The sequence below is a fragment of the Rhamphochromis longiceps genome, linkage group LG14 (assembly GCF_057381845.1).
Source record: "Rhamphochromis longiceps isolate RC_006_pf linkage group LG14, R_longiceps_female_GT1.1, whole genome shotgun sequence".
NCBI lineage: Eukaryota > Metazoa > Chordata > Actinopteri > Cichliformes > Cichlidae > Rhamphochromis > Rhamphochromis longiceps.
Genome location: NC_140570.1, coordinates 24,408,095 through 24,435,141, shown reverse-complemented (window position 1 = coordinate 24,435,141; position 27,047 = coordinate 24,408,095). Strand labels below are relative to the sequence as shown.

At 39.4% G+C, this 27,047-nt stretch overlaps 1 protein-coding gene across 1 annotated transcript; it reads left to right on the top strand.

Moving 5' to 3' along the window:
* On the top strand, positions 1-26,853 carry ptgir (prostaglandin I2 receptor). The gene is made up of 3 exons (XM_085380702.1): positions 1-218; positions 413-1,447; positions 23,647-26,853. Exons 2-3 carry the CDS (start codon positions 617-619, stop codon positions 23,932-23,934), a joined length of 1,119 nt encoding a protein of 372 aa, XP_085236828.1. The 5' UTR covers positions 1-218; positions 413-616; the 3' UTR covers positions 23,935-26,853.
* The last annotated feature ends 194 nt before the right edge of the window (positions 26,854-27,047 follow it).

Here is a 27,047-nt window from a genome sequence, read left to right as displayed (position 1 = left end):
CAACAGAGAGATAAAGTTTGAAGGAGAAGCGCCGCGCCAGCAGTCCTCCTCTCCGTCCGTGGATTCATTCTGTTTTTCCGACACTTCCAGCAGCGGTACATTTAAACCCAGCACACCAGAGCAGACTCGTGCTACCTTTAATGATTTACCGAAAGGGGAAGAAATAACTTTCAAGTACTTTTTATGTGTTGGGGGCTTTCTGTCAGATCCAGTAAAAGGTGAGTCAGTATTTCTTAGTAAAATTTGATATATTTTAAGCGTTTCAATGTGATGACGTAAGAAGAATCAGAAAAGTGTGGCTGTTTTGTATTTTGTGAAAACGTGGTTAGGGTTTCCCATAGATTATAGCTTTATGTTTATGAGAACTAAAGATATGTATTCGTTGTTTTCTTTGTTTGTTTTTGGTCCACAGAAAGATTTGAAAACTGTCTACAAGAAACAACCAGAGGAGGCTTCTGATATTTTGATTCAAAACAGGATTATGAGTCTCACCACACGTCTCCTCTGTCTTACGTCTTGCCAAATGTTGCTGTCAAGAGGACAAGATTTTCTATTGATGTCTGGGAATTCCTTATTAATTCCACACTGAGGGGGTTATTATTTTCTTCTCAACAAGATGAACAATAGCATTGTTTCAAATGAACCATGTAACCATACCTGCATTGTGGGCCGTGATGGCAAACCGGCCACAAGTATCATCATGTTTCTGCTTGGTGTTGTCGGAAACCTCCTGGCTCTGTTTATCCTGGGAGTGCATCAGAAGGAGCATCGCTCCAGGTCCTCTGTGTTCTGCATCTTGGTAACCGGCCTGGCTCTCACAGATCTTCTGGGCACCTCCCTTCTAAGCCCACCTGTATTCATCTGTTATGCCCGTAATATGTCCCTTACAGACCTGGGCGGTAAAGGACTGTGTAACCTCTTCGGCTTTGCCATGAGTTTCTTCGGCCTTGCACCCACGCTCATCCTGTGCGCCATGGCTGTGGAACGCTGCCTGGCCATCAGCCACCCTTACTTCTACTCTGTACACATCCGCCGCAACTTTGCTAAATTTACCCTTCTCTTTATCTACCTATTTTCTGTGGCCTTCTGCCTACTGCCGTTCGTTAGTTATGGTAAATTCAGGCAGTACTGCCCTGGGACATGGTGCTTCATTGACATGGATGCGACTGAGGATGAACAGGCCAACTTGGTTTTGGCTTTCTCTCTGTCCTACTCCTCCCTCACGGCACTGCTGATCTTTGCAGTGTTCGTGTGCAACGGTTCCGTGATTATCACCCTTTGCAAGATGCACAAGAGCCATAAACTGCGCCGTGGCTCGGTCGGGTCAACGGGCAGAAAGAGGAGGCTGAGCCTGGCCTGGTTTGGCCAGGGAGAAGAGGAGATGGATCACCTGGTGCTGCTGGCGCTCATCACTGTCATCTTTGTGGTCTGCTCACTGCCTCTCACTGTGAGTCTATATTTGACCTTCCCTCTGTGCAAGCTACTGATATTATGTTGTTTTTCCTTTTAGTTTTACTACACAGTCACATTTGAAGGAGAGGTGACACACTGATTGCTTTTATGCAGTTTGCTGAAACATGACCACAGCTCCCCAGTGAAATGAAAAGAGGTTACAGCAGTTTACAGACAAAAAGGGGAAAGTTAAAGAAGGTTTAGTTATTGTTATCATCATTACTGGCCTGTAGTGGATGTTTTTGTGCACAATCTGCAGTGATGATAGATAAGTCTGATGTAATCTGTAAATAAGATGGATGGAGCCACCTGACTTCATGCATTGGTGAGTGCTTTTTAAGGCTCAATTTTAGCGTTGTGGTCTTTGCTTTGTTCCTTTTTTGGTGCAGGAAGTGAAAACATTCAGCCAAGAGGGTGAAGTGTGTCAGGCTGCAAAAATGCTTATGTCTGCAAAAGTCCAGGCATTCTGCATTGTAGTCTGAGGTTGGACTCACTTTTTGATCCTCAAGTGCCAATTTAAGGAACTGGAGATTTTGGCACCTCAGTGTTGGTAGGTGGTAGGTGCTCAGTAGGTGCTGTTTGGTGGCAGGCAAAGTTTACAGAAGTAAGGTCATTTTAGCCTCAGGGTTTCCTAACTTTGTGTGCATCTAATAAAGTGAATTCCTTTCCCCCCTTCTGTAATTATTATGGACATAGCAAGCTGTTGGTGGCATGGCGACGGTTGATGTTTTTGTAAGTTGTGGTATGTGTTTGTCTGCCCTGTTGAAGTCTCCTTAACGGTTGTGCTTTGCTAATGAAAGGTGTGTCCCTAATGGCAGCCTTTGCCACACAAAGCACACTGTCGCTGCTTGTGTGTTTGTGTTATGCATTTTTCTTCACAGCTCGGTATCTGCCTCTGTTTAAGAGGAGTGTGCCTACAACCTGACAACCCTGGCAGACTGGTCCGGCCCTGCCTTTCACAGAGGATGTGTGAATCGTGTTATAAAGGCATTCATGTGCTGTCATATGTATATTAGCCTTTTTTAAATTCTTAAACAGACGGTTTCATGATAAATTAGTTTACAGGAAGCTGAAAATGCATTTTGTCACGCTTGTGCTATTCACCGTCTACTCACCATCTGCTTCGTGGTGGTTTGTGGTAACATTTGCCCTAAAGCTTTGACTAACCTAGGGTCCATGTGATTGTACTTGCCCTGAGTTATGGTTAAGAGTGACAGGGATGACGATACATACTCGTTCACACTCTGAGTAAGATTCCAGGAAACTCCAACTTCACCGCTTGCAAGCACACGGTCCTCCTTTTAAGAAGTCATGCAGACAGTTTGTGTTTCAGTTTCAAAGTTAAAAATAGAAAATTGTTTTACTTTTGAGCTTTCCTATGTATTTCTGTAATTGAGCTTTGTTTTCGAAAAAGTCAAATTTAGCCTAACGTTAAGTTTTGCTATCAACGTGCTTAAATTATGAGCTTGATATCCGTTGTGTATATGATGAAAGACAATGTTGCAGCAGCGTCTCAGCAGACGTGTGTGCATGTATGGTTGTTCACATTGTGGTTTTGATTGTCGTGTCAGAGCTTCCAGACAGATGTAGGCTCATGATTAATAATGGTCGGTTTGCCTGAGGCACAGCAGATGTGGGCAGAGAAGTCTGAATCTGTTCATTGCAATGAAAACAATGTAGAGTTCAAGTGTAATTTTTATTCTCAATTTCTCTGCTTCACTTAAGAGGTATACGGTCTTCATTTGGTCATTAATTCTTGCACTTCTACAACAACAATGTGCAAAAAGAAAAAAGAAGAAATAAAAACATTGAGCATGTGTTTCCGGTTAGTGTTTGTTGTCTCAGATCACTTCTGAGGAACTGAATATACTTTAAAGAATTGGGTTTTCTTCTGTGGCTCTGCACTCCACTTGGGTTGATGTAGGTGAGATGAAAAGCAGGCACTGGAAAATGAACACTTACATTTTTAAATTTAAGTTTGGCAGGGAATATCAATATTTATCGTATCACGACACATTCATTATTTTCAATGGTCTTTGGCTCACAGGTATAAATAATGTGTGTGGACTTTGTATTTACAGATCACATTTCACAATCTTGCATCCGCTGAATGGCTTTTGGACACTAATAAATGAAGCGGTGTTTTCTCTGCATTTTTCTGAGGTCTGGTTCTGAGTACGGCAAGATTAACTATTAGTGTTGCAGACAGAGAGGTGGTAAAACACGATCTATGAGACAAAGAAGGAAAGGCAATGTATGTCTAGTTTACTGTTGCCTGGCTCGCATAAGCATTATTTAGCAAGTTTGTCAAACTATGACCCTGATCTTAATGTTATCTATTACCTCCCACTCACACTTTTAAATACCGTGCAATTGATGCAGACAGCTGGAAACTATTAGGTTCAGTTATCCAATTAGAGCTAATCTCAGGCAGACACTGACACATTGTTACAGATTTATTGTCAAATTTATTGCCAGTATGCTCTCTGTTGGTTGTAAAATGTTTAAAAATACAGCTATGAAAAACAAAAATCATCTCCTGCTGCTGGAAAGGTTTTAAAGCGTTCTCTCAGGATTATGCAAGTTGATACTGCTGAATTAACAGTAAAATGACTGTTGCATACTGCCATTGAAGTTTATAAGCATTAATTGACAGCTCAATAAGAATCATGTGAGTATTTAACCTATTGTAATCTCTATTTTAAAAGCTGTTTCCTTCAGTCTACAAATCGATGCCCTTCATAGTGTCACTATGGGAACTCCTGAAGCGACCCATCTGGTCAATACCTGGCTCAATAAAGTTGTTTTTGCTAGAAATTTTCCCAATTATCCCATTTGTGAATAATGAAAAACAAATGGCAGGCTTTTGGTTTTTCCTGGTTTTTAGGGTTTTTTTTAAGTGAGCAACTGTATCAGCAGCAGCATGGGCTCGATTTAATCACTAATGTTTTAACTTATTCATAAAAGGTTTCCATTAGGGCAGATGCCATATGCCCATCTCAATCATCAGATCTGTATTGATTCCTGTGTGTGTGGTTAGGGAGTGCAAAAAAAATCCATGATAAATTCCAGCTAGCCGCTTTTGAAAATATTATTTGTATCTAAAAAAAATAAATAACAGCTCGAATGAGGTCATACTAATTCTTCAGTCATTGATCTTCTGAGTAGTTTTACCCACCATACGGCCGTCTAAGTAAGGTGGAAGGCTAGAGGCTGGGAAGTTGGAAATTGAATGACAGTAAATGTCACCCTGTGAATGTTGTTTCCTTCTTTTCAGTTATTTAAATAATAAAGTTATTTGTTTTAATCGTTTTCAAACCATCAGCGTTCTGATATATGACGTAGGGATCCAAAATAATTTGCTAGTCTAAAAGAAGGAAAAGCATCAGAAAACATTTACAATGAGCACACTTTCAATGGACAAAGTTAACCATTGTCCAATGAGCTCCATGAAATATGAGTCAAGTTTCTTGATAACCAAACATGTTTTAAATGTAGCTGAAATGTGCGTCGTGTATCAGATTAGCACACACAATGATTAAATTACAGTGTTTGGCGAGCTTTAACAGTGCTAGCAGCAAGAACCTCGGTTTCTGCTAGCATCATTATGCGGTTACACATTGCTTTGGCTGCGTGGTTAGATTCCAGTTTATTCTGACAAAGCCGACGTATAAGCTGCTCATTTTTTAATATCTGAGTACTGCAAAACAGCGCTGCTATCGTTTGTTTACTTTCCCCCGTGCTTGTGTACATCTTCCATTCACAGAGAATAATACTTTTCCCCAAATATTATTTCTAGTACGGACCATCAAGACAAGCAACGTTTAAACATCTAGTCGACTAGTCGCCCACAGCCGCAGTATAAAGTTTGGCATCTCCTTTGCACATTTGTCAAATGTAGACCAAAGATTAAACACTGCTTAGTGGCAGTAGCAGTGAAATAGCAAATAAAAATAAAATTTCCATTTTTATTTTGTTTAAAAAATGAACCTTTTTCTTTTTGATTCTTCTCACAGTAGATACGTCATGTTACCGTTGATTTAAGCGCCTCAATTACTTTAATGTTAAGTCTTTGGACTTCATATAACTCCTGTTGAACCCTGTCTCTCTTTCACTCTGCTGGGGCTAGTGATATACAAATCTGACAGGAGCACAGTTTGTTCTGTGATTTGAAAAAAAGAAAAATGGAAATATCAACTTGCTTCCAATAGCTGTGAGCTAACTGGGCAAGAGGGCTGATTGCTGGGAAGATGATGAACAGCAGGCAGCTTTAACACATTTACAGGGCATCATTCCTCCAAGAATCATCACAGCGCTTCATAAATCTGGATTGTTTGACAGGCCTGGACAAGAGAAATCACACAGAGTGAAGTTTTCAAAATGCTATGTGGAACAGTATGCAGCACACAGTTCTTCTGTTAAAAGACACAAAAATTTCATTGGTAAACTATTTGTCAGGTCATAGATTTAAGAAAGATTGAGGTATTAGTTAACAAAATGTTATGAAGACAAATTTCACAGGATATTCTGCTTTTAGTTCAAGAACATTTAGATGCATGTTCGTTGTTCCCCTGCAGGACTTAAACAAGCGTACAACTAAATATTATAACAATAGTTTCCAAACCGCCTGGAGTTCTTACATGCATTAACATGCCCAGTCATAGCCAAAGCCTGAATGCCATTGAAAATATGCAGAATAACAGGCTTTTGGTGTTTTTTTCAGGGCCACTCCTATTTGCATCCAACTGGATCCAGATTGAGAAAATTAGTGTGGATGAAGAGGGGAATTTCCCAAATCCAGACAGATCCAGAAGATTGAAGTTAAAATGCCTTCCAGAGGTTGTCTAAAATGAAACCAAAAGTTGGGAATCTCAGTTGAATTCTTTAATTCTACTAAACTACCAACTTGAGCGACTAGCTGGAGAAAGAACAAGAGCTAAGCATCCAGAAAGATCTCACACAAACACCAGGTGAACATGCAAACCCCACATAGAAAAAATAGATGGCAGACTTGAACTCAGGTCGTTCTTGCTGTGAGGCAACCGGGCTAACCACTGTGCCACCTCTATAAGCAATGCACTTGTGTTTTCTTGTTAAAACCTCCTGCACGACCCTTCTCGCTCCCCATCTTCTCTATGGGAAAACTGTTTCCACACCACGTAGGAGCGAGGACAGGAGGAAGCATAAACTAGAATGGAAAGCACTCTGTGTGACATTAGCATAGGATACCATTACCTTTGCATGTGTTTAGGTTGTTGTTAGAAGCACAGTCCACGCAGCATGGGCGTCGTACTTACATGTGTAAAAGTACTTATGCTATGACAGAGTTGAAAATAAGAACCTTTTTTGTTTCTGTGGTATTTTAACCCTGTTGTGAGGTTTAGTGTTGTCTCTAAAAGGAAAGATGATGCTTTGCAATCAGCAGCTGACTTTGTGAAAAGAACAAAGAGGATTCCTTTCCTTTGTGCCTATAAGCAGATACACACATGCAAACATCTATACAGTGTTGGGGAGTTTCCTTGAGAGATTATTAGTTGTCTTGTTGAAACTATATTGAGTCAAGTAATTGTAATTGCTTCATCAGAGTAAAATGTGTAATTAATTACTTTGGATTGCTTTTGTAAAAGTGGGCACTGGGGCATCTTCTTTTTGCTGCTGGTAAACACGCTCTATGTTGTACACTTAAGGCTTTTTCTGATTACAGAATGGAAACATTGTTAAAGTTTAACCACCCACAAGAAAAAAAGGGCACCAATAAAATAAAATAAAAACTTAAAAATTAAGCACATATTGCCTGATCAATCAAGTAATTCGTTCACAAAAAATATGTAAAACAATTTAATCAATGTTTGTTTCTATTTCTACACAAACAGTTTTATTTTTAACATACATAACATACTCAAAAGTAACTCAATAAAAACAATAATTGCTATAAAATAAGCATTTATTTTGTGCACATTACAAATGCGCATGCATGTGCACGCATTTATTTGTATTTCAGTAGTCAGATGGCTGCAGGCTTGTTGATCTTGCTTTTCTTTGTACTACCTGTAGTTTTATCCTGTTTGCCTTACCTTTGAACTCATTCTGAAATCGGACAACATATGATGCCAACGAATCTCCTGAAGAAACCTTTTGATGTGCCAGTTAAGTGTGGGAGCTGGAGAACATGGCTTTGGGCTCCAGTACAATAGGAGGTGAGCAGCTGTGGAAGAGGTCTTTAATGGCTGAGGAATAGAATGAATGGAAGAGGCTAAAGACAGATGTGGAGCAGATGGGGGCAGCTGCAGCAGTCATCATCTGTTCATGTGTTTTTGGTTCCCCGAATGAAAAATTGTTTGTGACTGATGATGATTATGTGCTTAACTGAACCTTGTCCTGTACTCTGCATGCTTGATTGAGCTCGAAATGCTTTGGCACTGTTAATGAATACCTTTAGTAGATACTTTTTTAACAGTCTTTTTTGTGACTTTCAACTCTGAGAATGTGAGCCATAACTATAGCTGCTTATTTGCACATCCAACAAGTGTGAAGCAGCCTAAGCACTTATTTAATGTTGTGTTTCTGAATGCGTCCCTCAGTTGTATCCCCATGACCAACTCCTGAAGTAAAAATAAATCTGTTCCTTTAGCTGCTATATGTTCTGTTTACCATCTAGTTTCTGACATTTTTGGTCTGCTGTTTGGTGCAGGCTAGGTGACTCTCAGAGGATCTTCTTTTGTGCTGAAAACAGCTGTCTTGAGTCTGGCTGATAATTCACTGTGGATTTGTGGCTATGAGAGACTCTTCTATACAAGTCATTTTTTGTCTCAAATCTAAACGTCAAAACAGTGATTGTTGCGCTTTTGCGCGTCATTTATTTCCTGTATATGGCACTTTTTTTTCTCTGTCCTTTGAATGATCTCTCTACTTCCAGCCAGATTGTCTACCACACATTTCTCTGCAGTTACATATTGAATACTTCAGTGGTAAAACTGGAAGGACAAGACATTATGAAATGTAACAGTTTCACACTACCGCTGCACTCTGGCTAATGCTTGAGGTTACAGGCCCCTTAATTCTGCAGAATTTTTTTAAAGATAATTGATGGTAATACAGCTGGAGTCTATCCCACCTACCACAGGGCGAGAAGTGGGAGTACACCCTGGACAGGTCAGTCTAACCAAGGCCAATACAGAGAGGCAGGCAACCAGTTGCACTCACAGCTGGATTACCCAGCAAGAATTATTTGCTATTATTTATGGTAGATACAGTAAAATGTCTTGTAGAGGAACCAGTGATCCACTGTATGATTCTATATGTGTTTAGGCTGTTAGTATTGCATATACATTTGTTGATAAATTTTCTTCCTACTGATCTTACTGTGCATGGTCACTAAACCTATGTGGCTGAGGCCTTGACAATTAAAGCAAAAGATCAGCAACTCTAGGAAGGATTCAGTTCTTTTTCACTTGCCAATCCCTATCGGGAACATAGGCATTTGGTCCAAACAGATGCAAGGTGTCATGCTTTGGTGTGCCTGTGTGCATACAAGAGAAAGTACCAGCACCCCTTTTTTCAGTTAGCCATTTGCTGCATATACATTCACTTTGAGAGCTCTTGGTAGTTGGGTAGCTTTTTTTTTTTTTTGCCACGTGTGTGCACAGTTATTTGCCTTTCTGTCAACAGTGTCATTGTTCACACGCTGTTGTGTGAAATGTGCTCCACACCCAAGTTTAGAGTTTCTCAACCTTAGGGCTTGTGTAGTCGCTTCAGATTGTGAGGAAAGTCACAAGACGAGGAAAAAGTTTATATAGAACAAATGATATAAAATGATATGTTGGTACATACAGTAATCACATTTCCCCCAGGCATACATTGTGTAATTAAAAATGTATTTTTGATTTGAAAAACAGAGGTGTGACTTTTTCATAATGGCTCCACAGTGTAGTGGTTTACACGTTCACCTAACAAGCAAAAACCCCTGGTTTTATATGCAGGTGGAGACACAAATCTCCGCCCTGGCATCCAGAGTTAATTCAAATTCAATAATTTCCCCCAGGGATCAATAAAGTATTCTGATTCTGATTCTGAAATCCATTTTCATATCCACTTATCAAAACACAACCACTTATCTGTGTTTTACAATTGATAATTAGCTTAAGTAAACACAGCTAAGTCTAGTCTCCTTATGTTAGCAGCTCCAGAGAACAATAGGATTCTTGTTTTATACTCCGCCTTGTTTGCAGCATTAGGAGATAAGCGACCTGGCACAATGGCACAGCAGTGAAATACAACACCCTCATATCAAACAGACGATAACAATGGCAGAATAGGCAGAGCATCTGTTGATGTGCTGAAGGACACTTGAAAAGGGAAGCAGTTGACACTCGAGTTCAATAATGTGGTGAAACCCTTGCTGCAGTTAAAAACCATTATCATAGCGAGGCTGGTTTTTAGCGTGGCCAACTAAATGACTGCTTCGGGTGATCCCTGAGTTGGCCACGCTGCCTGCTGGAGGGGCCCCAAAAGAGGAAGGAAGAAAAAAACTTTGTGAACTGTAAAAACTGTTAACAGTTCGGTCAACAGTCTACAACTGACTGACTCTCACATAACCTGCTTTTAATTTAATCGTCCAGCTGAGTAAGAATCATGTATGACTAACCAGGTTACTGATATTTCTTGTAAAGACCTTTCTCATCTCAGTAAATCCTATTAATGTGTGTATTTTATGTGCTCAGGTGTGCCCTCAGCTTGGGTCATGAGGAAGTCTTTTGAAGTCTTTTAAAGAGAAAAGAAAATCTCCATGAGAAAGCAAAATAATTTTGCTAGTGTCACAGTGAAAAATGTAATACAAATTTCCTGTTACAGAAACTGCTGGCTCAGTAGTGCAGTGGTTAACATGTTTGCGCAACATGTGGAAGCTTGCTGGTTTGCTTCCAGCTGGAGAAACTGGTGCAGAGCTCTGCTAACCCAAACATGTTAACCTGCTGTAGTGGTACCTTATCACAAAGGAGCGGCTGAAGGTTTCTTCTTCTATTAATGAAATCAGAGCATTGTTCTAACTATTCAACACGGAGACAGGATACGTCAGCATCTGTACTTTCCACACATCTCATAAAGTTATAGAATTACAATGAAGTCATTGATCTAGGATATCAATAAATTAAAAAAATGTTTGTGGGTGGAACTGATGGATGAGGGGTGGGGGGGACACATCAATGAATCCTCTTTATGATTCTTTCCAAAATGCATTTCAGCTGTGCGTGGATTAACTTCTGCCTTCAAACACATCTAAGACAGAGTATGTAGACAACAGGGACTAAACAAACGAAACAACATAATTGCAACCAGACAGTAGTGACGAGTTGGTGGTTTGAAATTTTGGGGGTCACTGCACCCTGGCTAATGTTTACTTCTGCAGCGAACTTGAGAATATGATGGGAAGTTTCCTCTGCTCTCATCTTCTCCCAGAGAGTCCTGCAAAATCCTAAAAATACATCATGTCGGCAAATAGCCAGTCCACATAGGGTGTATTTGTATAGTTTTAGATGTGTGACCCTCACTGATGGAAATGAGACTTAACTTCCTAAGTAGAGGAACTGTTTTTTTTTTAAATTACAGACAAGTTGCTGTTGATAAAAATTGTGCACAAGTGACATGGCGAGGTACTTTTTTAATTGTGTTTTTTTTTTCTGTAACACTCAAACTGAAATGAATGCATGTAGTTTAAAAAGCTGTGATATAAAATATCTAACTTTCTTCTTCCTGTCATGTTTCTTCTACACAGAACAGAACTAGAAACCGAAACAGAATCAATCAAAACTTTTATTCAACAGCTATTAAGCGATAGTTAATGAATAACATGTGTGTGTGTGTGTGTGTGTGTGTGTGTGTGTGTGTGTGTGTGTGTGTGTGTGTGTGTGTGTGTGTGTGTGTGTGTGTGTGTGTGTGTGTGTGTGTGTGTGTGTGCGAGCGCGAGCCTGTTATCTGGGAATAAAGACTGAAAACATAAGGAATCAACTAGCTGGCTTCACTTCTCACTCTTTGTGTACATTATGTCTCATTTGGTTAATCTGTCTCGCAGTTGTGTAACAGTTAGCTTTGCGTTAGAGTCTGTTCTGTGTGCTTCGATAGTGCCGTAATCCAGACTTCAATCCTTGTTATTATCTTCTGTTTGAGAGGTTTCCTTTGATGCTGCTATGCTGCTGATCCCCAGCTGACACACACCCAGCACACAGCCTGGCACGTAGATTCTTGGTCCCAGCAGCTCAGTGGGAAAAACTAAGAGATGGACAATGACAAGGAATCATGCTGAATCACAGCTGTTCTGATCAGGATGCCAGTTATAAATTTAATCAAAGATCCAAATAAACATTCAAACACAGCACTTAGCAATAGTCACTTACAGACTTCATAAAGGAAGTGCTTTGTGGTTATTTGGAGCTCGCATTAGCAGGATAAATGAATTATGCAAACCGCTTTGATAACCTTTAAAACTGCACCATACAGGGGGTGAAAACCACATAGCGATGCAGGTGTAACTCTCTTGGCTGTGTTTAACCAGAATAGTGTTGCAATATTGTTGCTAATATGCTGCGCTTTTATTTTAATGAGGTTTATAATGCAGTGTTTTTACTATAATAATGAAGCTAATCCCAAAAATATAACAACTAAAGACGGTGAGGGATTTATTTGGCTTTGGTTTGCTGTTAGAACCAGTTTGGAAAAGCCCAAAATAAAGGCCTGCTGTGCGTGTTAAGACCTGGAATTCTTCTTTGTATGTCACGCGCTCCTCGTTGTGGACAGCATCCATTCATTTAGTAGTGCTAAAAAATATCCAAAATATAGGGCGAGAAAGTAGGTCTACGATTTACAGAATTATAATATGGTAGCTCAAAAGACAGGCTTAATGTAAGTAATGTATTCTTTCGTTTATGGTTGCGTCTTCAGAACGTTTAAAGTTTTTGGAAACAAACTAATTTAAATGTAAAAAATGCATATTTTACTTTCACTCTCCTGTCACTGTTGTGCAATAAAGGTGATGAGCTGGATCAAAATGAGCTCAGTTAAAAAAGGTCGACTTTACCTTGTGCGAAAGTGATAAAAACACACAGTCGCTTCCAGTGATGTTCGTCTAATAAATATAGTCAACACAAAAGCAACAGTTGTCAGCTGAACAGACTTTATTGGCATTGCAGTAAAGTGAGGAAATCACCTGTCACCTGCTGTGGGTGGAAACAGTGTGCTAATCATAACCTCCTGTTTTTATTTTACTGCTGTATAGATTCATAACTATATGAAAGTTAGTTTGGGATGACAAGCAATAAAATAATTCTGTTTTTTGAAAGGTCGTCTGAATCGTGGCTTTATCAGCTACAAAGTGCTTAAAACATAGAGCGCTCACCGGCTACCTCCACCCCAGCTGGTTGTGTCACCCTTTGACTACGTGACCATGTCACATATCATCACATCACCAGAGTTAATATAATGCCATAACAGGGATGGAAGATCAATAAATCAAACAAAAAAATAGGACTGATCAAGGGCGTAGATTTGGTTTTGGCCTTGGTGGGGACCGAACTCTTTTTTCCTTTTTGTCTCTGCTTCTTGATAAAAGGAGGAACACACTTGCCTACATATGCTATTATACATGCTTTTAAACCATTTACAATCACAATTCATAGTTTTATATGTGAATTATATAATGTTAAATTACTATTAAACAAATCACTGACTAAGTATTTTAGGCTTTAGTTTACTTCAGCCATATTCCATATAAATCAGGTATCATACAAAAATAAAAACAGCTTCAAATACAGTCATGACAATAAATGAATATGACTTTAAGGACTTAACAACATTAGTTCAGTTATAGTACACCAACATCTGTTATACTTTGGCACTAAGGCACACTGAATGACCTGGTGGTTTTTGTCCATAAACTACTCGTCTAAGATCACCACAAAGTAAAAGATCTCTCAGCAAAATTGTGCAACATTTTAGGCACTATTGCCCCGATCAGATCAGTGAGCTGGGATGTTTTATTCTAAACACGAACTACTGTTACAGCAACAGACATGGACTACTGGTGTCCCACACAACAACTCAATGTCCGCTATGTGAAGCAGCCAAACACATGCCTGCTCCTCTCGTTAACTGAGATAAACTGCTGGCATGTTTGTTTTACATCTATACTGTCCAGTCTCTCCTGGTGGACATACAGCAGTATTGTTTAATTCTTCTGTCACCTGACAAATAGGACATACATGACAATAAGAATACAATGTGAAGCTGCTTCAGTGTTTCTGTCACTTTGTGCAGATCTTGACTCATCAGTAATGTTTGTAGGGTGAGTGCATTTTTAAAACAATTTGTGCAAACTGCACTACAAGGTGGAATATTTGTAAAATCATGACTACCTCATGACATTTTGTCTCAAAAATTAACCCTATGAATATGTCAGTGCCGTTAGGATGAAATTATTGTGTCACCGACATTTTAACGTTAGACATATAATTCTAACAGCCTCTGTAATCTAATATCCTGGCTGCTCGAGGCTGCTGTTTTCTCTGACAGTTTCAATCAAAATTAGAAATGCTGCTCTGAGACTGAGAGAACTAATAGTGCTGCATGTTGTGCAGTTAGTTTCCAAAACACGTTATTAATGGGTACATACAGTTTTAGACTGATGTGGGCCAAAGCCTAGCATAGCCTGTAACGTGATTGTGACGGACACATTTTATGAGTGAACTTGACTTTAAGTGACTTACAGGTTTCTTTGAAAAACACTTTCTTACATCCAGGTTCTTCCTCTTTGTTGGCGTCTTCCTCTCCTCCTCGCAGCGCAGGTTTGCCGCTGCTAAATAGTGGTGTGCGGATCGATACTGAAATATCGATTCTTCCGATACCAGCAATTTTTGTTCTAGAATCGATTCTCATATTATAATATCGATATTTTAGTACTCTGGGGTAAATTTGTAGTTTTTCCATTAAAATGAATGCAGTGGAAAGAAACTATATCATTTGGATCTTCTAATTTTGAAGGAACTACTTCCTCTTACGCCTTTCATAGTCATATGCGAAATACGGCTGTATAAATGTGTCGCAGCCCCTGGCGTGCACACTCACAACAATGGCTGAGCGCAAACAGAGTCATGTGTGGATGCGTTTTACCTCCACAAACAGCCCAGACGCGGTTTGTGGTATATGTGGCAAGACAGTGGGGTGTTGTGGCAACACCACTGACATCGTCAAACACCTCGGAGTAAATCACATCACAGAATATGATGAGCTTATGTTGAGGCGAACTGAAGAGGAGGACGGGGACAGGTGCTGCTAGGGCGAGAAAGACGTCTCTCGCAGAGTGCTGCAGGCAGGCAACATGCTCAAATAGCGCACAACGTCAGTTTTTTTTTTTAATATATGATTATTCTGCATTATTAAGCAATAAAAACAAGTTGTCTGATGTCCTCTAATCATTATGAAGCAATATGGTTATGTTATTATTACAATTACATAATACAATTATATATTGTATTATGAAATGCAATGAAACATTAAGTTTTTGTACAGAGTATCGGTATCGGATCAGTATCGCCGATACCACCCTGAATTTTACTTGGTATCGGATCGGAAAGGAAATCAGTGGTATCGCACATCACTACTGCTAAAACTAAACAGAGCTCCCTGAAAGGCTCAGCCAATCACATTGGCCATATTTGTCACATGACGTAGGACTCCAGTAGAGGACGTAATTGAACTCTTTCTGCTCCGCTGGGTGAATGAGACGCTGACACATCGTTTTTTCTTTCTATCGGGTTTGTTTTTCTTTACTCGAATAGATCAAATTATTGGTGGGGACACGTACCTTCCGACCATGCCAAATCTACGTCCTTGGGACTGATGTTTTAAAGCAACAGCAAATTAGTTCCAGTGGATGTTTTTCACTGCTAACAGCAACAAGGGATTTAGTTCATAGTCCTCGGTTATATGCGGTTAATTTACATGGATGATGTCCAGATGGCTCTCTGTGAAAGAATGTCGCAACCAGGATTAAATTCATCTGGCTGCACTAGTGACATTAAACACAGCCTCAGTCAACAACAGTTACACTTTACTGTGAGCAATTCTGTTCGATTTGAAGTTATTTCAAAAGATACACTCCTGCTGTTTTCAAAGGGCATATATGACCCTGTCAACAATACACGAAAGCACAGTAGCATCATGTCTGTGAAGGTTCTCAGTCATCCAGGTCACCGTAGTCTAAGGAAAGAAAAGCGTCTGGACTTCTTTAAGTTTCAAGAAACTTAAAGAAGTCCAGGCGCTTTTCTTTCCAAGCTCTTTAGACCACAGCAGCATCAGATACAGCAGAGAAAATGAGCATTTTTATCTCCAATGAAGAGGAAGTGTCGGTCTACAGCTTCTTCTGTTGTAACACTCTCAAGGTTTTGTAATTTGCCCAGCTAAAACACTGTGCCTCATATTTTACACTGTCCAGTTTGAAAAGTGGGGTTTTATGGTTTCACGGTTACTTCCACTTCCTCTTTTGGGGAGTTTGAGAAGTGTAGTTCTGACACCAGCCTCTTTTTGTCAGTTGTTAAGCAAACGACAACTCCTACACATTTGGCACATCCTGCTCCCGAGACAGGATTTAATTGTGAGAGAGTTCAGAGTGACAGCTTTATTTGGCCCTGAATTCTAAAGAGATTATAAAGGTTTGTCTTAAAACTTTTATGAGTTTTCCACGAACTTAGAAAGCATGTAATGTATAAGACATTGTGTACTATTTAAAACAGGAATCATTTTTTTGTGATACCAAGGCATGCGTGTTAAATGTAATATTACTTTGCCCTGTGGTCTTTGCAGACAGTTGAATTGATGTGTGAGTGTTCAGAGAGTCCGTTATTCTCAGAAGTCATTTATAGATGATGATCATAAAAGGTTTAATGTTTTCAGGTGCAGTAGTTCACTGTAGTGTTGGGCACATCTTAGAGAGGAAGCTCACTAATGGACCGTAAGTGTAGACAGTGTAATTCCCCTGATGAAGCATGTCTGATTATATCAATATAGACTGACTATACTACCGTCACTTATTGCAGCATATAGTTTTTTGTCTTCTGGAAATGTCTTTCATGGAAATGAACAGCTTAATAATAATCTCCAAAGACTGGGATGTGTTTTCTGTGAAAAAGTCAGTAAGGAAAACAAATGTTACCATTGAGCCGTTGTACATGCACGAGAGATGTATATCCTGCAGACGGTGTCGGCAGGAAACACCCACTCATTTTTCCTCTCTGTACGTTCTCCTTAACCTCAAATGTCAGAAAACACGCAACAAAAAAACCTGTCTACCCTTGCATTATAGTGCCACACTGAATAATTCACCAACTACAAAAACAAAACAACTTCAGGATCTCAGGAGATAATCATCCTCAGAGATAAGCATCCTCAGACAGCCTTTATGTCACTAAGCCTCGTGCTGCTCTGTTTAAGGCGTTCAGGAGAAATAACACAGAAAACACTCCTGCATAGCTGTTAGTGGAAATCCTATAATCTCCAATGATCAATGGATCAATGAACTTTAATGTGGTGTGGTGAACCTTTCGCTGACCTTCTAGCGGAGTTACGAGAAAATAAATCTGCTGTCATGTTTTGAATGAATCTTTTGATAAATACACACGGGCAGAAAACAGGGATAAGGTTCGTTGATGTGTGAAGTTGAAGAGAAGTGACAACTCGGAAAACTAAACAGGGGAAAAAACACTTGGGTGAACTCACATTTCCACCAATTTACTGCATGTGGAAAAATGTCACTAAAAGTAAAAGATTACTTTCAAAAATAAAGCCACGAATATGTACACAGTTCAGCCACAATATAAATAAAGAAAACACTGAAAGGTGAAGCGAAACATAGTACGGTCCTGGCGTTTATATGGACGTTATTTTAACATGTGCCACCCAAACCAAGTGTATCCTGTGTTAATGGCACCTTACATGCACATGTGCCCCTCTTTCCCTACCAGGACAGGGCGTACATGCAAGCTATACTAAACAAACTGGCCAAGAACAGTTCAAGGAACACAGAGTCCTTGCTGTGCATCCCACAGGACCCAGAAGCCCTTCTCCCAGTGTTGTATGTTAGGCATGGAAAAACACCACTAAAGGGAGTTGCACAATAAAAAGGCCGTTCATTTTTCTGTCATGGCTCATCTGTGCGTAGTTAGTAGTTTTTATGATTCACCTCATTTAAAGTGCTGAATGAATCAGATGCCTCCATGCTATGCCATGGTTATAAATCTTTGTACGATTACCTTTCAATCAATCAATCAATCAATCTTTATTTATAAAGCACTTTTCATACAAAGATGTAGCACAAAGTGCTTTACATGGTTAAAAGCAGCCAATCCTACCCCGCCCTCCAACTCACTCCCCACACTCTCATTAACATAAACGATCATGGATACCCATATGGAAAAGATATATATAAATCTTATAAAGTTTGTATCTGTCTTGTGTGAAACTTGTATGAAAAGCATATAAGAGTGAAAACAGATATAAGATCCCTTGAAAAATTATATAATGAAACTTGTATGTTTTGGATACTTACTAAAACAATGTATGAAAGTAATGAGAAAGTGGCCACTTTCATGAGTAAATCATATAAGTTTTTACTATTTCTTTTCCATATGGCTACATACACACACACACACACACACACACACACACACACACACACACACACACACACACACTTAAAGAGTAAAATTGGGCAGCCACGGTCGATCACAGCCCCGGTGCAGAGAGCCCCCTCCGAGGAATCTTTGTCGCTGCACTAATGCAACCTTTTGGCCAAAGAACAGAAATACAGCAAAGTTTCACGCACCTTTGGTAAATTGTGCTCTCGTGCTGTTGCCAACTCTACAACCCAAAATGATTCATTTGTTTCCAAAAAAGCAAGACGAGAGCGTTAATCAAGCTCAAGCCTATAAATTTATTCCATGGAGGATGGGTGTGTTAGATTTCTCTTAAAGACTTAAATGAAGTGAACCAAAAAGTCTGCAAATGACTCACTATTGCTTGTAAAGGCTAACAGCTGTAAGCAAGTTATGAAGCTGAAGGAAACAGAATATCATCAGTGTGAGCATCGCTGAATCACTTCAGAGCAAAATGTAAGTGAATGAATCAACCTGAGGCAATAAGGTCGCACGTGTTGTGTTACTGCTAGCTTACCCTTGAAGGGGATGGCTACGGTGAAAGGCTTTTACTTTTAAGGTCAGGTTCAGATCAAATGTTAGGATTCGGCAAATAGTGAGTAGATTCCATGAAATGACTGTAAGTGTGACGTCCTCTGAAATGATGATAACACAAAACTGTAAGTGCAGAAATTTGTTAAACAATAATGTTTGTGGCAAACATCAGTACACATTAAGCTACTTCCATACTTAAACCTGTTAAAATCAGTGCTTTTGTATTAAAAACAGATCAAATGAGTTCGTGTATTGTAAATTGTGGGAGTCATAGCTTTAGATTCGTGCAGATCTAGCTCAAGCTATGATCAGTGTTACTGACACAGGCTGTGTTTTTTTTAACGGAAACACTCTGAGCGACCTCACACTACACAACACGCTTTCCATTTCCTGAAAAGCAAGCAGCCGGGGGGCAAACACTGGGGTGCATTAGGTAACTAAAGAAGCAGCTGTTTTCTGTAGAAGTTAAAGAAGCACAAATATTGAATACAAACATGTAAGAAGCTGCACATACGATGTCAGTTTTGTATTAATAGTTAATTTTCTCCAACTAAAAAAAACAAAACAAATATTGCAGGTTTAACAGGCACCAATGAGATTGATATTGAGCTTCTCTTCTTACTCTAGGAATAAGTAAGTAATTACGCATATTTTCCAAAAATCTTAATTCCTTCAGAGACTGTAATCGATCTGTAAATGATTTCTAAAAGCCCCGTTTTCTCTGCACTGTCTGATCTAAAGTTTCAGAATAATCTGCAGTGAAACAGGATCAGGAAGACAGAGTTAGGGGAGTCCACTAGGACAACACGATAGGCAGTAATGGGTTGTAGAGTGTAGAAATCCATTATGTGGTCTGTTTCCTGAATGAAGCAGCCATCATCAACCATCTTACATGCAACCTATGTGTGTCTTACATGCCTTATTTACAACAGATGGCCTGGATCCAGGTACATGAAGACTGTCAGAACAAAGAAGCGAGATCCATAAAAAACAATTTGAGCAAAATAAAACAAAAGCAAAATCTCCAAAACAAAATACGGGTGGCCTAAATAAAGGATAACTGCATCTCCGGTCAGACCAGAGCAAATGATGCCACGTGCCTCCTCATCTCCTCTGTCTTTCATCACTACCATGACCCAGAAATCAATCTAAATATGCCATGCTGAAGGATGTCTCAATTCCTAAAATGCATCTGGCAGAGAGGAGAGAGGAGGCTTGTCGGACGAGTTTTATTCGAGGGTGCACAGGTGTTGCATCCTCTGCTAACGTGCGTGACACGGCTGGAACATACAAACCATGGCATTGGTGGGGCGGGGGTCTGTAAATAAAGGAGTCTCTTCATTCATTCAGATTGTCTAAGCATCTAAGCAAAAATACCTCATTTTGTTATATGCCTGTTGCCTTGGCTCCACTCTCTTTGCATCTCTGCTGGGTAGGATTAAGACTTGAGGAGAGGTGGTGAGGGAAGGAACTGAGGATTGAGAAAGCTGCATGCAGGCAAGGTAAAACCATACTGAGAAGTCCGAGGGCTCTTGAAATATCAAAGTAAAATAGGCTGGATGTGAAACCATCAGCTGAAATATAATAATAATAGTCTGGTACTTGTCTGGTAACAGTGCCCTCCAAAGCTTTCTGCGTATAATTGTGAAATGTTTAAAATCCATCGATTTCTTTACCTGCTTTAAAAGAGTATTTGGTTAAAAGGTAAATATCTCCATGGCTACAAAAGAGACGAGGTTCTGTTTCATTCAGTATTTGTCATTACAATTTGCAAGGCTGTGGGTGGTGATAGGTGAATGCAACTGCACATGTACGGCACTTTGTTGGCTAGATTTATATACGGTACATATATAATACATTATATGTCTTCATCACGCCTTCCCTGCAGCTCCCTGGTTCTCTGTTCTCCTAAATAATCCCCCATGATGCTTTCCCTCTATGTCTGGCCTGCTCTTTAAGCACAGACAGATCCATTAATATGCTCCTGTTTAAGGAGAGCCTGACATGTCATCAGTTTTGGCCCCACAGCCTGTAGTGCTTTGAGTGGACGGCTCGTGATTTGTGTTTGTCTCTGCGGGGCTTAAAGCCTGCCGAGAGCACCATAAGAGGCAGGGTGGCATGTAGGGAGCAGAAGCATGAGCGAGGGTGGTAATGTGGCGTGAGACAACAATAGCGAGGAAGGTAGCAGAGCACACGAGTCTGTTTGAAATGTTTCTGGCAGCGCCGCGTGATGAATTAAGGGTACCATAACTTTGCATTGAGCACAAGAAGCATTTGTCATTGTGTTTGTTAGTGTGTTTAATGCCAAGATTCATTTTTGTTTGAAACATTAAATCAAATAAGAAATTATTGCCAGCATGAGACCTTTTCCTAGGTCAGAAGCCAAAATAGTTAAGGGTGTTGTTATATTTCCTTTATCGTTCCTACGAACATCTTTCTCTATGATTCTCCAGAGCTTTTAAAATGTATCTGCCACCAAATTGTGCTGACATCTGTACACTCGGGCCCTTTTCCACACGCACACACGATACATAAATCTTGAGTTTACTAAATTCAAATAAACAGTTTGAATTCAGTAATCTTCCATTTTTCAGCGTGTATATCAGTGTAACCTTTGATGCCTAGGCAACAAAAGCCAATTTTAAGACTAGTAATGTACGTGATCTACGCTGGCAATCACAAAGCAGTTAACAGCCGCTTCACGCAGTGATGAATTAAAAAAAATTAATTTTCAACTAACAAAACAAACATTCAAAACTCTCTGAATACTTCCAGATGAGTTTATTAAATAACCGCTCCCCAATTTTTCAAAGTTTTATTACCGCTCTTGATGCTGCAGTGACTTCCTGCTTACATACTTTGGGTGACTATTTTTCAAGTTTGCTGGCATTTCATTTACACACAGTCGACATTGATAATTTTATTGAGTTCCAACTCCATCTCGGAAGCTACTGGTTTTTACTAAAGCTGGAATTTTTTTATTTTTTATTTTACTACCAGTTGCTACTAATGTAGTAACAAGGAGGAGAGAAACTTACTAATAAAGTGGTGGCAGCAGGTAAATTGTGAAATTTTGCAGTCTACGCCTGCAAAAAAGGAAACGTGTTGTGTGAAAGGAAGTTGAGGACACACTAGCTCAGATGTGTTTTCGTAAAATCCCTCCGTGTCTTATCTGCCATTTATTAAGCCTGTGAAATCCGCTAGAATCTGCCAGCATCAGTTGTGCAATTCAAGAAATTTTAGACGACTTAAAATTGCATGATTACTTCCTAAAAAGTCAAAAACATCTGGAGAGTATTTCATTCCACGCTCAACTGTAACTGCTACTGACACATGCAGGATGACGGCTCTCTTCCAGGATTTTGATGTTGTTATACCGTTGAGCTCAACCCCTTTCAGTAAAATCACATGATAAGTGCTGTTATTTTGGGTGTGCCTCTTCTCTTATTCTCTGTCTTTTTTTTTAAATTGTTTGTCATCGGCATACCCAGACATCTTTAGGTGAAATATCATGTTTGGTTGATTTTAGCCAGCTGATAAGTGTGCGAAGCATGCAGTCATGCTTGTGACTGGTCCCTGCACTGGGTCTGGACTCTCCCTCAGGCCTCTCTCATGTTTCTTGCTTATTAGTTTTCAGTCCAGTCCCTAGCAACATGGAAACATTTACACCGATGTAGAAAAGCAGTCAATCAGCAGAAGCCATTAATTAGGAGAATGTTTGTTGGATATTTCGTGGAGGAAATGGAGAATTGTTGATAGAGAATGGGAGTGAGGTGACAAAGATGCTTTGCCAGCTGCTGCTTCTCTCTCTGCCCTGGCTTTGTAGGCAGCCAGCTGCTGCTGTTGTCTGGCCTGCTTTTCTCCAGTCTGTCATACCATAAAGGTCGATACAGGAAAAAGATGTGGTTTTAACATGCTGCCTTATGTGGGTCTGTTTTCGGAACACTTTGTACATTTGAAACTTAAAGATGCGCTTACACAGAGTGTGATGATGCTGACATTTGTTAAAGCCTTGCACAGCAATCTCCTTTGACACTGATGCTGAACACGCAGTTGAGTTTTCATCTGGCTTTAGCAACAAAGTGCCGACGACTCTGCTCTATTTGCTGGAGGAAGCTTCGAATGGTCTCCATCCAGTTGAGACAACGTTTATTCTTTAATATCTTTAATCGTGTGCCAAAAACTTTCCGCTGTCAAGAAGTTTCCTCTCAAAAATTTGTATTAATGTTTTTAAAAATACATTGTTACCGTTTAATAACTTATTACTGTTTGTCTTCTTCTCCATACCTTTGTCTTCATCATTCTGGTACAAGCTCATCTTGGTTTCATCCGTTCAAAGATTATTTTAGAGAACTGTGTCGGCTGGTGTAACCAGTGGTTTGCACCTTGTTGTAAACTCTCTGTATTTCCATTCATGAAGGCTCTCTTTATAATAAAGTTTGACAATGATACATCTGCCTCCTCAAGAGATTTCTTGGCTCAGTTAGATGCTATGAAGTTGTTTTTCTTAACCTTGGAAATAATTCTGTCATCACACACTTCAGTTGTCTTCTGTGGTCTTTCAGGTCTTTTGGTGTTGGTGAGCAGATCAGTGTAAAATTTTTTGTCAGCCTAATGATGACCTCCCGCACTTACACTAACAGTGAACAGCTATGACATACATATTCAGTACTTTGAAGGGAACAGGTCTTACCTGGCCATAAAACTGCTTTGATTGTCTCATTAATTTTGAACTTCTGAGAATGCAGAGCTGTATATAAAATAGACAGATTTTTATTTTAATTAAGTTGAAATTTTGCACTTCAAACACATCTTGATTGTTTAATTTACAATTCTACAAAAATTGTCTCTCTAACTGTTGACCTTGGCCTTGTAGAAGAGACGGTACAGAAACATTTACACTTGTAAACTGGAAATCACAGGAATTGCATCTGACCTTGACGCTCTCTCTGTCTTTTCTTTACAGATTGCAGGCTTTATCAATGCGATCCATCCATTTTGCGGTGACAAAGAGAACCTGACAGCTTTCAGATTCTATGCGGTCAACCCCATCGTTGATCCTTGGGTCTTTATCATCTGCCGCAAGTCCGTGTTTCGCCACCTTTGCTCTCTGCTGAGCTTCCGCTTCAGTAAAGGAGCCGTAAAGACGACAGCACACTGCGCTCTGTCTTTACCCCTTGACAATGTCATACAACGCAACCCACCAGACACGTCAGTTCCACCAACCAACATGTATTCCAATTTACCTCGATGACCCACAAAAACCCATGGCAGTGCAAGGTGATGGCCTGGAGGCTGGAGGACGTTTCTATATGGAAAAAAACATTTAAGGAAAACTCTAAAATGAAATGAATGTATGAATCCAAAATTCCTGCACCTAGTATTTGAAGGCACAAAGACAAGACTGTCACAATTTAAATCTACGCGCTGCCGTTGAAATTTCTCCCTTAACTTTGGAAAAAATGACTGCACTAACTGTTAACTTTCCACTAATGGACAGAAGTTATTTCAACATTGCAAGGGGAGTTGTGCCATTAAAACAGCACTGTGACTTGGGACTAAGGAACACTTACAGTCATGTCAGGCCCAAGGATGACATACTGTAAAATCTGAATATATGCAGTTGAGGAAAGCTGTATGGAAATGTATGAATGTATAGTTGTTGTTGTTTGAATCTCGATCAGTCGGCCCTTTCTTTAAGGCACAGTAAGTCAGTAAGTCTGTTAATGCATTATCTGTGTCTAAAGCATGGATGACATGAGATTCAGCTCACGCAACGTGCCTGCTTACACGGTTTATTTGGATGACATATGTGTGTAACAGATATACACGATTATTATTGAACTGTCCACTGCCCATAACCCAGAATAGCATTAACAAGTCTGCCACCATGGATATCCCCATATGGAAATTAAATTAACTTACAGGAAATGTTTGTATTTTGTATGTCTTGAAAGACTTGTGTGTCTCATACTACAACTTATGTATTGAAAATGTATTTGTGTGTCATGAAACATGAATTAAAAAACATATGAATTAAAATTTAATCAAGTAAAATTTATTATGCATAAGAATAAATATAGAACTAAATCACAGTGTGATATATAAGTCTCATAGAACTTTCTGTATATTAGGAAACATTTACTAATGGAGACAATGGGGCTGGAAATTTATTTTCCATATAGGGGTGATCCAAGCTGAATGCTAATGATGTCAATGTTTGTTGTATGTGCAACATATGCTAATGTGTAGCAGATCCAGTGTTAGCAATGCTAATTACTAATGTGTCAGTGGTTATTATGAACGAGCATGAGTGTATCCAGTGAAGAACCCAAATTTGGTCAAAAACCAAAGCACTTGATATGGACACAAGTACTGGGCCACCTAAAGGAGCTGCTCAGGAATGGAAACACATACCATGAAGCTCCCCGGGCACTGTTCTCATGCTGATGTTAACTCTGAAGTTACTGAGTCAGCAGAGAGTTACAGAGAATTACCGACCTCGCTCGGTACCTTTACGTGGCCTGCTTCTTCATGACTGAGTTGTTGCGGTTATTTAATGTTTCCACTTGCAGTAAGATCACTCAAGAGGGAAGAGTTCTACAAACTTAATTGCTGCAGTGATGGTGTCCTATTACAGTACCTTTACTTGAATTCAGTGAGCTCTTTAGGACAACCTGCTTTCTCACAAGTGTTTTCAAAGGCAGTCTTCATGGCTAGGTGATTGATTTTGTAAACTTGTGGCAATGGAATAGAAAGCACCTGAATTTGAAGATTAACAGATGAAGCCTATTTTGGTTTTTTTGTCTATATAGTGTATTTTTATTTAAGACCAAAAATCTCAAACACAGGTTGGCACTAGACCAAAAAGTCAGTAGATTTTTCTCAATTTTACAGAAAGGTCCCAAAGGGTCAAGCCTACATTTTTCTGCTCTGCATTGTGTTGACCAGACTCTGCTGGTGGCTTCAGAGACTTTCTCAGGCATCGCCCACGTTGTATTTACTTCCATATAAAGAAGCAGTAGGCAACAAAGTAGAGACCACCTTATCTCGACTGAAGGATAAACATAGACTGTCTGTCTCAAGCATAACAACTTCCTGCGGAGGGGAGCCCTCAGAATGGGAGTAACAATAACATCTGTAAACACGTGTAATGTCCTTTTTCTCCAAGAAAGTGTAAATGCTTCTACAGTTTATATCAGAGTCCCCTGAAATATCCTTTCTGCATTTAAAAAAAATCACATCGTTGTCAAGACATATGTATCAAGAGCAAAACCACTGTGACTGAAAAAATGGATTTCAGAAACGTAAAGCTTTTACTTCTTCAGGAGTTAAGATCGCCTGACTCATAACACTGACTATTTTGTGTTTCATGTGTTTGTGGTTGTATGTGTGTGTTTTCTAAAATACATCCTCTACCTTTACCCATAAGGTTTAAGTGAATGTGAAAAGGTAATACATAAATGTTTATGTATATATGTTGGTACAGTAGAAGCTTTTCATAATTGTGCTCTGTTGGAGGGAAAAATTGTCGTAAAAATGGCCTATTCCTTTTACCACTTACTTTTGCATTAAAACAGTAATGTAAAGGTAAACCTGCTTTTTTTGCAAGTCTAATAATAATGTTTTATGTTGAGAAACGAAAGGGATTAGTATAAGTTGTTGCTATTCCAAACCATCTCTGAGAGTTGGGTTACTTCTTTTTCAGAGAGGGTTTCATTCCTGTGGGAGTCCTGTTCATAATGTCACTGTATTGCTTGAACATTGCATTCTCCTTTTCTTCCTCCTTTTCATGGATCTCTAAACTACCTATGATGATTGTGAATGTCATTTTAAGAGCTTTTTGCTTTTAAAAATTCCGTGCTGCTGCAAAATGCACTGTGAGAATTAGACTTTTAACTTTAAAGCTGTAACTGTATTCCTGTGCTGTAAAGCTGTGTGTTTTAATGATTATGCAAGTTTGGTTTATGCAATTGCAAATGTATGAGTACGACAAAAATTGGGATTTTTTTTCTTCAAAACATTTTTGTCTTCAATCCACATTCACGTTTTGATTTCACTTATGCTCAGTCATGCATGTCTCGATGTTAGACACATTACCACCCACACATTTTGCTTTGAGGATGTAGTGTTTAATCATCAAGCTGTAAATCTGTTGAATTGAATGAAAGAATATCATTCATTCTATCATTAACATTTCATTCATATAAAATAAAATCTCATTACAGTTACAATCTTGTCAAAAACTCTTTTGTCCATGTAAAAACAAAGCAAAAGTGAACATCCTTACTTGCACTGTTTGTCTTCTATGAGACCCGATGTTTGAAGAACATGACATGACATGAAAGCCCTTATGCAGTGTGTGTA